General features: G+C 34.5%; 1 protein-coding gene across 1 annotated transcript; it reads left to right on the top strand.

Moving 5' to 3' along the window:
* Positions 1-1814: 1814 nt before the first annotated feature.
* On the top strand, positions 1815-3775 carry LOC117232452 (larval cuticle protein LCP-17-like). The gene is made up of 2 exons (XM_033491798.1): positions 1815-1919; positions 3291-3775. Exons 1-2 carry the CDS (start codon positions 1908-1910, stop codon positions 3663-3665), a joined length of 387 nt encoding a protein of 128 aa, XP_033347689.1. The 5' UTR covers positions 1815-1907; the 3' UTR covers positions 3666-3775.
* The last annotated feature ends 9979 nt before the right edge of the window (positions 3776-13754 follow it).

Here is a 13754-nt window from a genome sequence, read left to right on the forward strand (position 1 = left end):
GTAGAAGCAACTTCTTAGTTTCAATACGTGAAAGTAAACATCCTCGTAATAAACTATGCTCGTTGAGTTGTTATGTTCACGATGCACAATGGCGAGCATATAAATAGGGATATTGGTCCGCCAATGCATACTACATTGTACCGAAGTTGCAGTTATTATGTCTGTTTTTCTCCTTGCACATATTTAAGAAACCTTAGACTCACCGTGGCATAAAGTTTTGATAATTGACTCAGTTTAATTGTTAAATTATTGTAAAAAATACGAAACTTAAAATAAGGAAATATTTAGGCAGCATATAAATAAATGAGTGTTCTAGTGTGCATTACTTGATTTTACTATAGTTCTCGTATAATAATATGGAAAACAGCGCATAATTTCATTTAGAAAACTCGATAGATTTCTTTTCCTTTTTATGAAAACCTCGATTTACGTTGCCTTACGTTGCCCAACGTTTAGTGCAGATTAGTTTTATTGACATATTACCCAGAAATTATTTACTAAACTGAATTCTTCGATTGCATTGAACACTTTAGATAACGTGTAATAAACGAATAACTACTATTAACCAGTTAACTGCGGAATTCAGCGTTAGAAATCTCTCGTGAGGTGAATAAATGAAAACACGCGATGACGAGTACACACGTAAAACGCAGGGTAAATGCTCCTGTTATAAATTTTACAACAAAATTAAAGCAAGATGATGATGGCACGAGGTTATTTTTACTCAAACTAAAAAAAGGTATACGGTCATCTCTACTAGAGATGAAAGAGGTATTCAAGAATGGGAAGGCTGTTACGTAACATTTCCAAGCATGACATCTGATATTTTTACGATCACCAATCAAAATTAAACATAGGTATGTATGTAGTAGTGTTTTCGGTATATACATAGCAATAAAAATCAAATAGCATTCCAATACATGTTTTATAATCATATCTTATTATAATTGTATTCTTTTCATCTTGTTCACTCACTCATACACACAAATATATATATATATATATATGTACATTATTGTATAATGTTAATAAAAATAATTAAATTAGAAACTTAAATTATAGAGAATATGCTTTACTTGACATTTTTGTCGTTATTACGTGAAAATATTTACCCGTACCTATTGTATTTTTCGAAATATGTATTTAATTAAAACGAGGCGCTCTATATAAATATAAATTTGTGTGCGCGAGTCAGTGAACGAAGCGACAAGATTCAAAAAGACGTAATATATGCATTTGGGAAGTAAATGTAGTTTCAAATTACATAATTATAAAATGCTTAAATTATATCCTATTCTACTTCGCTGATCAATCATTTTGTCTTATATCAATAATTATGGAGAATGTATGTTTACATTGCTCTAACATACATAACAATGCAAACCCATGCGATTTTAAAACGTACTATGCTATATATACGGTAGAGCTAATAATAGTCAAAAGTTACTTTAATATATGTATGTATATGGTTATACAAGCAATCGATTTAGGCAACATGGAAATGTCAAACCAACGAATAAATTTTGCAGAGTTCTCTGCTTGTCTGATGGGTCATTTTTTTATATTCCTGTCTCTCTCTTTCTCTTCCGCTCTTTCTCTCTCTCACTCTCTCTCTCTCTCTCTCTCTCTCTCTCTCTCTCTCTCTCTCTCTCTCCCTCTCTCCCTCTCTCCCTCTCTCTTTCTCTCTCCCTCTCTCTTTCTCTCTCCCTCTCTCCCTCTCTCTTTCTCTCTCCCTTTCGTTCATCCTCATCAACTGTAGCTTCTTCTTCTTCGAATAATATAATATTCGGCGAAAGCGATGTCCAAAGTTTCGTATAAAAGGGCATTCGTGTCACACAGAAACCACATTCGAAATCTCAATCTCTTCCATTGGATTCGCATCTGGTGACAACCAGCTATCTTTCAAAATGAAATTTCTCGTGAGTCTTCTTTTTCACATTTTTCTGACTGTATTAACCTTATCGCCTTTATTTTTATTCTATCAATTATTTAAACTTCTTACATTTGTATAACTTTAGAAACACGCTATATTCTTCGTTGCATTTTCTATGAAAATGATTTCACAAACAAAATAATATATATTATAGAATATGTAATATGTATATATGCAATAGAATATATATTTTATATAAATAAATTTATATTAAACACCATCGAAAAATACAAAAGTATATACGATAGTAACTTTTGCGAAAATGATATCTTCTCTCTACGCATATTTTGGGAATTAAAACATTTCCGATATTAAACATCGAAGCTAACGATTCCGATATAATAATTAAATATTGAACCCATTTTGTAAAAAACTATACTATTATTTCAAACTTTACAATACATAAATCTTATAATATACATATATAACTATACTTTATATATTACCTGCTTTTTATTTGAAATATTCATATTTTACTTCCTCCCGTATACATATTCGATCCATTTTGTTTTGGAACGGTTTTTAACGAATTTTCCATCTTACAAAGTCAGTATATCGTTTGTTATGTAATTATTATAGTGAACTATATAACTTTTGGTGATATATTTATTTGCAAACAGAAACATTTACTGTACCTATTTGTGAGTTTTCATAATTTACTTAAACATATAAGTGCATTTTAAAGGATGACTTTAACATTTTCAAGTTCAAACAAAATTTATATACATTAGGTACAAAGACCTGTCTCATAGTATGTTTAAATTTGTATTATTGGGTCAATATTATTGCTGGAAATGCAACCTTATATTTTCATCTCCACATCTTGCAGTCAATTTAATATTAAATCATTGACGTCCATCCTCATGTTGCATATAGTAACATTATTTCTATCGTCATTATAAAACACAGTAAACTCGTTTTCATCAGTTCGTAGAACCTTTGTCCATTGATCAAATGTTTACTTACTATGCTTCTGGCTTTTAGCAAACGTCAAGCGTCGTTGTTCAAGCCTTTACGGTGTTCTTGTTGCTTCATCATCCAGAGTTATTCATCTTATTAAAATCGTTTTACAATGTTTATTATCACAGAAGGATTTGCTATAAACGCTTAAACATTGTTAACTTTTCTTTGCCCCATTTTAAATATTAAATAATTTGTACATAATTTCATTTAAAAATACAGTAAATAGTTAACGTAAATATATAGATGATTTTTTCTATCAAATTTGATGTAAATATCCATCTAAATATGTATTAATGTTTAAGTACATAATATAATATTGTATCTACAAATTGATGAGAATAATATTATGTTTATAATTGACATATTGATAAAAGATATGAAACTTTTGTTTTAGGTAGTGATCTCTGTTGCTATGTTGGCTATGGCTTCGGCTGATGTGGCTGAGCATCAACCAGTTATCGTTAAACAATCTCAAGATATTTCGCCTGACGGATCCTACTCTTATTCCTACGAAACAGATAATGGAATTTATCATTCTGAAAGTGGAACTCCAGTGGTGACAGATGCAAGGAGCGCACCCGTTGTTGTTACCCAAGGAGAGTATCAATATACATCCCCCGATGGTACACCAATTAAGGTGACATATGTTGCCGATCATAACGGATTCCAACCACAGGGCGAACACATTCCAGCTATTTCTCCATTGATTCAAAGGGCTCTTGAATACATCAGAACGCATCCACCACAAGCCGACCAGCCTAACCTATAAATTCACGTTCCGCTTCCTTTACCAACTTCCTCCACGTCGCCAAATGAGATTACATTTTGTACATAACAAGTGCACGATAATAAACATTTATTGAAAATTCTTATGATAAAGACATTCTCCTTATCGTTCTTTGCTTTAAATACATATACATATAACAAGAATTACGTGTATAACGTACATATAACTAGAACACGTATACAATTTTAAATTAAAGTAGAGAAACACTTGATAACACAAGTGCGAGTTGTTACACGTTACACACTTCGGCATAATTAGGCTCCAAATGAAATTAGCCGTCATTATACTAGAACAACACTTGCTAATGTAGAATGAATAATAAAAAAAGTATCTTGAATTTGAAATTGCTGTAGATAAAATACTTCCCCAATAATTACGTTTCACGTTCATACGTTACCTACGTATTCTATATTTATAAAAGTTCATTTTTATTTATTCATACGTCATCGTTCTAAAACGAAAAATAGATTTTAGAAAACTCAACAGATCTAGTATAATTTTCTTGCTTTTCTATATCACTCTTAATCGTTTCATTATAAAGTAGATATCACTATAGTAGCACAACGTCGAACGCCCGCTATATTCTAAAGCTTAAAATTCCGACAATTGTTGGCAAACTCTCGCCAATGACGATGCGCAAGAGCGAACGCAGCATTTCTGCTGCGCGGTGTCCTTGCCCTCGCTGCAGTGATGGCAGAGTCCCGTCACCTGCGTCATCCGAAAGGTAAGCGGGTCCCCATCAGTTCTCCCAGCTCAGAAGTATCGTCTCCATTACTCGGTAGCCCGTACCACCCACTTCGCCAACTAGCTAGGATAGCTACGGCTCCCTGGTTTCCCGGACGTCCAGGACCGCCCGCCTGGCAGGATCAACTCCCGATCCTGGACCCCTTAGGTGCTCGTAGACCTGAGTACCAGAGTCCGAAGCTCGAACGGAAGCAACGCCGCCAGATCAGTTGCCGCTGCATAGGACACCGTCCGGTATCCACTCGTATTCCCGTCTTATGCACGCTTCTCAGCAAGAGGAGACTGCGACGGCTCGCCACCAGATCACCAGCAGTTCACACCGGGTCATCGTACGATGGGACCGGACGACACTCTCGTTCCAAGCTCAAAACGCGGCGCGAACGTTCGTTGACTGTTGTTCATCGCCTCCACTCGGTCCAGACCCAGGGCCACGTTACAGGAAGCCACCCTGGTCGCGTCGTAGAGTTCCCTCTCCGAGAGTTCCCTCTACAACTAGCAAGGGAACGTCCTCAACCCGAAAATTCAGAAAATTATGAAACTTCAGAGATATGTATAACGCAATTTCGTTTGTCGCCCAAATCCTTTTCAAGGGAGTAAAATTGACAGCTGCAAACTCAACTATTTGTAGTAGATAGAACTAACTAGTAGTACATAGAAAAAGAGTTTCAGGGCAAAAGTTATTTCCTTTAACGGGGACTGTTGGTTGGCAAAGGATTTATTAAGCGTTTATATAATTAGAACAAAAATTTATGAATGAAAATATAAATAATCTGTTTTAATTCATTTTTTCACGGAAATCTTAACCGATGGTTTAAATAATTATAAAACGACATACTTCTTTTTAACACAAATACAGGCTTTATCGTATTGGTGAATTATGTTCCTCGTAAATCGAAGAACTTTTGAATCTTGTGTATTATATAAATATTTCTTTTTATAACTTTTCCTAATTATGTGAATAATTCATAAATCTTTTATCAAATTACAGTCCTAATTAAGAGATGTAACTTTTGCCTCAAAACCTTTTCTGTCTGTCTGTCTCTCTCTCTCTCTCTCTCTCATATGTTGCGCTTTATAACAAAATCGAAAAATAGCTAAATTTTCAGAGACCAATTTTGAGAGGGAGTTTGAGCAACAAACGAAATCGCGTTATAGTATATTCGTATCTATATATGTTTTACACGTCCCCAAGATTTCATAATTTTCTAAATTTACGAGTTGGGGATGTTCTCTTGTAAGTTTCTATCGACGTGTGTACGAAAAATAGCATGTTCTTTTTGTTTTGCGAATACGAGCACATTTCAATTTGTCTCAAAATTGAAGTCCATTTCATCGTTTTCACCGGCAACCAGCATTTGAGATTAACCACGATACCGAGCATGTTCACTACAAACAGCGGTATATTTCGGATATTGCTGCGAAAAGTTGCACGTTTTATCCATCTTGCAAAGATTCGAATGAGAAAAATATGGAGACGAAAATTTTTAAAAATTTCAACATGAAGTTCAACTATTATTAAAAAGAAAATAGGAGATTTAGCAGCACTAGCGTTTAAAGATCTTATCTCGAAAGTATTTATCCAATTTTATAGTAATATCGCTAATTAAATAAATTAGTTTATGTTTATTTATATTTGATTGAATCCATTTCTTTCGCTATAGATTTATGTACTTTAATTAAAAGAAACTTTTAGCTTCTTATTCCTGCAGTAGAATGTTAGCCAACCTATTTAATGTAATATTTTTACAGCCAAAAGCAAAACGTGTTACTTTTCGAAAACGTATTAGTCGTTCGGAGCTACAGGTGTTCGGCATCATCAAACTTTGAGAAAACATTGCCATCTCATCTATCGACGTTCGCAGCAAAATACTTGAAATGCGGTAAGGAAGGTGAGTTTCGTCAAGATCGCCGCGAAATTATTTAAAATTCCTCGGACGAATAAAGGCCCGGACAGCCGATACAACAATCGGAGAAGATGAAATACGCCGCAGAATGGGGACAGAAGAACGAAAACGATTCCTCACTGACACCGGAGTCTCGAGCAACGTCATCAAGGGCTCAGTCGGTAGTAACGTATTAGTACACAGTGCACTTTTCCTCTCTTAGTTCATGCCCCAATCGGCTGATCGCTATTGTTTCTGCTTACCAGTTTATGATCTCGTTGCGATTAGCAAGCAAAATTTATTCGAATGACGAATAATAAAGAAGAAATAAACAATAAATATACAATTAACGTCAAACACTTTGTATGATAATGATGAAAAAGTACACGTATTTGCTTGTTAATATTTGACGAAACCTAAAATCTAACAATTTAATGATTTTTTCATTTGTGATTTTTAACACTTTCAAAACATTCTAATTTACAAAAAAACAAATTTAACAAACGAACAATAAATAACAGGTAGTAAATTTTGATAGTAAATGGTAAATTCTTCATATATAATAATTACAACTGATTCGTTGAAAAGCACCAGATCTATTTATTGTTTCTAGTGGAATGAATCATGTGCGACAGATCTGATGACTCGCTGAAGGTCGTTTTTTCAACGGCATGACAATTTTCGCCTACTCGCAAACCAAAGAATCCGCTAACTGTATATTATAAAACTGTCGAGTGCCAAGGATTAATGTTATACCTAAATGTTGTACGGAAAATATATTAAAATGATTGCATCATTTCACTGATCCGTTATCGTTTGAAAAGCAACATTCGCTTTCCTTCTCTAAAAACATAGTGTACAATCAATTTTTCTTTCTTAGGCAACTTGCGATCAGCTGAATTATTGCGCGATTTTATTATACTCATAAGTGTCTATCTTGAACATAAATAGATACCAACTTTTCCGTATAGCCATATAATTAAATAGATTCTTGTAGCGTGGAACAAAAAAGTTTTTGTCTATATCAGCGTGCAACCAAATAGGGCAGATCCCTAATTCGATAGGTTCTTGTATATGCTAACGTAGATTACCTTCCAGTATTATCCGTATTGTGCAGCACTAGTCATTTCCTCTCTAACGGTATACTGTATATCATATGCGGCAATTGCAAATGCACTTGATTGCAAATTCAATCGTTTTTATTTCCTTTATCACAGACTCTTCTTCCCATTAACATAGCGAGAACCAGAAAAGAGAAAAATTTTTATCGTGATTCTTTTTATATTTATCCTGTACCTTGGCCTTGTACCTGTGACCAAATTCACGTATTCCAAAGATCTCGCGCGCGTCGGTTCCTAGTTAAGCGAATAATCCTCTTTGTTTGTTAATTTTTCTTTGAGTCTAATACATGTTAGTTGCACCAAAATATGACGTTTCCAAAAATCTTCTGCTTTCATATTCTCAGTTATCACTCGTCACTCCACATTCTTCATACCTTCACGAAGTAGCTCTTTAGCTCATTCTGCTAAATAGAAATTATACTTTCTATTACAAGCGTTATTCACATTAACTTACCGCTCATATACGCAACTTGCTCTTGGAATTGCACTTTTTTGTCACGCGTTATTTTTCTCTCTCATTTTACCATCTATGTTTTGTTATAACGCATTGCTCCTATCGTTGCTTGCTTGTATACCGCTTTAATAAAGATTATGTGTTGTGTACTATTGTAAACTTAAGGAAATAAAAAATAAAATAAAGAATAAAAAAATGAAATATAAAAAATAGAAAATAAAATAAAATAAAATAAAAATAAGAGCTGAAAGATATACTCTTTGGACTTTTAGAATAGAGACAACCTGCTTAAACTTAGATACATAATTATACTGAGTGTTTAGCTACAGGTGTAAAAACATTTAAGGGGTGGTTTTTTAAGCCAGGATAAGATGAAAACTAAGAATTAAAAAATTGCGTTTTCGACTTTGTGCCTTAGTTACTGGCAATTAAAGATTAGCCGAGATACGCCTGTGCACAAGCGAACCTCTTTACACGATCGAAAGTACGTCAACCTGAACAGCGGGATGCACATCGATCCTCATATCGAACGATACGTAGGCAGCAGCTTACCACGTACAGGTCGTAGAGAAGATTATGATTATTATGCCGTAAAACGTATACCATCTTGCGCGACGTTTCGTAAGAAAAATCGTAGATTAAACATTATACTTGCTGAAAATCGCCTAATGGAATTTTCGAGTGGAGAAGATTAATGTTTCCTCCGATTCTTTGCCTCTATAAATAATTAATAAATAATACCACATATAAATAATGTTCACGCACACACACACGCACACACACCACGATCGTCCTGTACGCGGCTGTCCACTGAAAAATCACATACGCGTTAAGTATTCTTGAGATGCTACCAAATGTGGTTGAACGCTGTCTTGCACGAACCACACACATTTCCACATTTCCTACACAAATTATTGATCACTGCATATTACGATATTCACATACATACACATGAAAATAAAAAACGAAGAAACCAAAAGAAATTACAAAAAAATTGTCTAAACTTATATTCGAAGGATTAATTAAGGTATCCTTTTATAGATTAAAGTGTAATAATACAAATTAACGTACAACCAAATGAAAAATTATATTTTGTCGCGTGGAATAGCTTTTTCAAGTTTTCGATTTCGTTGCCGAAATGACGCTATCCTTGTGAAACAGTCCTAACCATTCTTACACACATCTGGAGAGCAGCCTGTTCGTTTTCTCGACAGGTATAGCCAACCATGCTTTTAAAACGAACACCTCAGATATAAATTTTTATGTACCGCTTCAACCTCCTAAATGTGCTATGTTAGTACTTTATACGATGATTAGCCAGGCTAAGTTAGATAACACATCGAAAAGAGTCATATATTCGTTAGCGTGCCAAGTAATCTCTGTGATAAGATGATTGGCCACTAATTAACTTTAGTCAGTGTACATATAAAGTACGAAGAAAGTATATAACGTGCATGATACGATGAAGAATGAGCGGTAAAAAAGTAGAAGAGTAAATTCCGTATTCGAACCAAAGAATCAGTTCCTTCGTTAAATTCATACACTTTCAGTTCAAATTAGCATTCTGCACATTTACTGCTCTTTACCATTATTTTTCACGCTTTATTTTACTTGAAACCCGGTAAAACACTTTTGAATGTATCAAAATAATATTAAATTTTTATTTTCACTGTCTAAACGCGCACAGAATACTAAATTCGGGAAACTGCCAGTTTATACTGTTTCCTATCGTACACAAAACGGACGAGCGTTTCCTAAACATTCACGTTTCAAATTCACAAGTAATTTTGACAATTAAAACAGGTGTTGTGTAATTTTTCTGTCATTTGCGGCCTTGCAACGAAAAATGTTTCGAGCGGTACTTCAATGGCGTCGAGTTTACTACGAATAACGATAAAAAGATTCCGAAAATACTTTGTTTTATATACGCCTTTTTCTCGTGATATCGTAGAGGACTTTACGACAAATTCAAGCAGCATATTGCGTAATATCTTCGTTAATCGAATACTAGGTTTACAGTTTTTGAAGTAACGTTTCACTCATTGATTCATTTCAGAATTACTTACATTTCAGAAAGGGAGAATTACCACAGCGTGTCGAGTATAGTGTTTACTTTCAGTCACTCTAATAACAACAATTCATTCAAGCTAGTGCAAGAGAACAGAATATCGTATCGCGGGAGGCGATATGCAATTTGAACAAGCATTAGAACAAAGCGTGCCGTAAACCTGGTATAGAGTTAATAAAAGTATTATGTAATATGCTTTTTGAATTTGTTGCAAAATCCCCTGCAGTCTCATCCTATTTACCCAAAGTGACCTTGGTTTCTCTATGAGAACAAAGTACTTTCGGAATTTGTTTCACCGTCATTCATAGTACACTCAGCACTATTAAAGTACGATTTAAAACATGTTTCGTTACATGGCCGTAAATGGCAGAAGAATACTGAGTCAGCTATATATTTTTCATTTACAGATATTTTTCATTTTACAACCATACTCAGTGTTCCTACCAAGTGTTTAAATGTCGCTGTTTCAAATAACGTTAATGGTTCTTGGGTGAGATTAGAGGAAACTACCGTATACTGAAACATTTATATCGAAGAGACGTGTGTTTGCCATACGAATAACTAGAGAAGCGACGTTTTATAATAATAATAGATGTTCTAAGACGTTAATGCGGTAAAGGATGGTGAGCGTTGATTCAACGGCGAATTATGTACGGCGATGTGCTCTTCTTAGCTAATGCATAGCATAACTGAGAGGTCATATCACGCCTCAGCATGAGATTTGTGGTTTCTCGGCCCACCCATCTTCACCCGATGAACAATACAGATAATCGATAAGTCTGAGGTTGGTAACGGCTTTGCATTCCTCTGCTATGTTTCTTGCATGTATAATATTTCTCGGAATGAAAGAATTTAGGAGGCAGACATAGACCAATCCGAGTGCTTCGATAACTGTGGGTATACATATCTTTAGAAAACTTCAAAGCAATGTTCATTATGCTCGGATTACCATTAGTTTCAGCAAGAGATTGTATGACATTTTCAAAGCTTATTATTAAATAAATTTATTCTTCAAAATGGCATTTAACTGGCTGTAGTTGAACGTTTAGCGTTAGTTGCCGGTGAGGTATTAAATAGATAAAGAAACGTAGAAGTGGTAAAAGAAATGTAGGAAAATGCCTTTCTTGTATATTAGTACGATGTTGCAATACCGATCGACTATTTACATTTTCAGATGACTGTAGATGCTAACAGATGCATTCGAATGAGTGTTGGGTTCCATATATTTAGTATTTTCCCAGGTGATTTTCTTCTTGCATAAAAATCAAGTCAGCTTTTTCCTTCATAAACATTATATTATATGCAATATTTTACGTTTACACATACAACTAATGTTGATTCCTCTAACTTACTGACATTACCTTGCTCGATGTAAACTTGTCTTCTAAAGCTGTGAATATAACAAAAACTTACATCATCCTATTCACTTCTTATAGTCAAGATTTTAGATTATATATTTATATCAAATTCCGCTAATTTTCTTTAGATTACGATACCTGCCTTCGCTCTTCGATAGTGATACATTTAATTTTCGTTATTAAAGGCTTTACTTCCAGAGTATTCTAATTTACGCTTAGGAATCTATGCGCTTCTTGTAGGTTACTATATTACGTATTCTTTAAATGGATAACATATTCTCAAGGCCTTCTGCTTCATCGCGATAACGACAGCTTGCCCTGTTTTCGGGCACACGTCCTGTTATGCGATTCTTCAGTATGAAGCTTGTTGCTTGTTTATTAGGTTTGTTGCTTTTTCAGACATTATGGATGAATGCTTTTGCTACCGGAAATATCCATGTTGGAACCTTTTTTGTAAATGGAGAAAGGACGCTTAAGCCAGATATCCACCATGGCCTTAAGATCAACACGTGTTATCGTCACGGAAGCTCAAACTCGACTCTCGCTACTATATCTGTTTATGACAAATAATTTTATCTTAATTATCTTTAACAACGTTATTACGCGTTAAACAACGTTGAAATGATATTGGATACGAAGCAAACTTAAAAAAAATTTTCCGGACCGAATATAATCATAAATCAAATTTATGTAGTACATTTCCCAATTTATCTGCACAAGCGAAACAGATGCTTGGAAAAAAGTAACGTTAATGTTACCAGGACTTTGAGTAGCGCGAGAAGCTGACGAGAGTATTTTAGGGAATACGGTTAGGAAATCAGGCAGTGCTAAGATTGTTGTTTGTGAGGAAGAATCTGATGCAAATCGGGCAGCCTTTGGAATGAAGTCACTTGCGGATAAACCTGGCGCGAAGTCGAGGGGTCGCAAGAGGTTAAAACTGTATGAACGAAACCGACGCGGGGAGTCGCTAGGTTCGTCGCTAAGTAGAGAAAGACGGCGGTGAAATCGAGGAGCTACTAGAAGGTTGGAAAATAGCACGGACGAACTTGATGGAAATGTCGTGCGGCAGATTGTTCAAAAGTTGAAACCTTGAACCGTTCGGTGAAGTTCTATTTTTAAGGGAGACCGGGAGGTTTAAGAAATAACGATTCTTCCAAATTTGACAAAAATGAAATTAACGAAGATAATATGAAAAACACATTACTCTCAAAACTAAACTGCGAACTCTGAGTGTATACATAACGTTTTGTCCTCGTTAGTTTTCCTTTTATCGTTAATGAAACAAAGTAACTACACAAAAATCACAACGTGACTTTCTCTTCTACGTTTATCCTGCTTTTAATTAAATCATACTAATTAAGTAGTACTAATTAAAACAATATTTCAACTTTTACATCTTACCCTTAAATATCTGTTCGAGGGTACCTGATCATCCAAAACATTTGTTAATCGGGGGTAAAGTAACTGTCAAAAAGGGATTCTTACAAAAGAGTTCAAGTTTCAGTGTACACAGATAGTTTAAAACAGAAAAGAAATTGTTCGAAAAAGTTTGGTAAATAATTTTAATTTATAGAAATTAACAGTTTCATTGGACCCCTGGAATTAAGGGAGGAAAATAGAGCAGAGTATCTGAAGAAGGAATATATGATACGATAACGAGAATCAGATACGGTAACGTAATGAGGACAGAGTTAACAGATTTTGTATACAAGCAGAGGAGAAGATCGGTAGATCGTATGGACAAGAGGAAAGAACGAAAGAAGAACACAGAGAAGTTGAAAGAGAAAAACAATTAACCAGAAGGACGATGATGCGCTGGCAAGAGAATCAAGACGGGAATAATAAGGAATAGGGAAAATGGTAGAAAGGAGAAGGGAATTGGCTGAATAAGATTCGCGAGTATTTTAAATCTCTTAAATATCGTAATTGTCATCAATCTATCGTATGGATGTACATGTATATTGATTTCATAGGCATAACCACGTAGCCAAATTCCTTTCCAAAGTCAAAAAGTAAGAAAATAAAGCTATTTGGCTCGTTTTATGAATGTGCACGAGTAAACACTGAACCATCTAATTATTTTCCATGTTAACTTTTTAGAAATTCCGTAACGGAAGAATTTTATTCAGCATGTTTTATGTAGCTTCTTATGAAAAATTTGTTTTCCAATTTTAACAAAATTAACGTCAGAAATTGTAAAGTTTCCGACAAAAGTATTCGAACGAAAAAGTTTCATTTAAAACTTAATTTAATTTAATCGACGTAAAATGTAACTTACGTAAAATGAATTTCACTTTCAGTAACACATTGTATATTAGATACTATGATTTAGAAATATTCGTGTTCTATGAACAGATACTTTGCAGCCCAATAAGATTATCTTGTTGAATGAAGAACCGTAAATTACGTAAAACCCACTTGAAGGATTACGTAGAAACTTACT

This window comes from Bombus vosnesenskii, unplaced genomic scaffold, assembly GCF_011952255.1.
Source record: "Bombus vosnesenskii isolate JDL3184/JDL3185 unplaced genomic scaffold, Bvos_JDL3184-5_v1.1 scf7180000013288, whole genome shotgun sequence".
Taxonomy (NCBI): Eukaryota; Metazoa; Arthropoda; class Insecta; order Hymenoptera; family Apidae; genus Bombus; species Bombus vosnesenskii.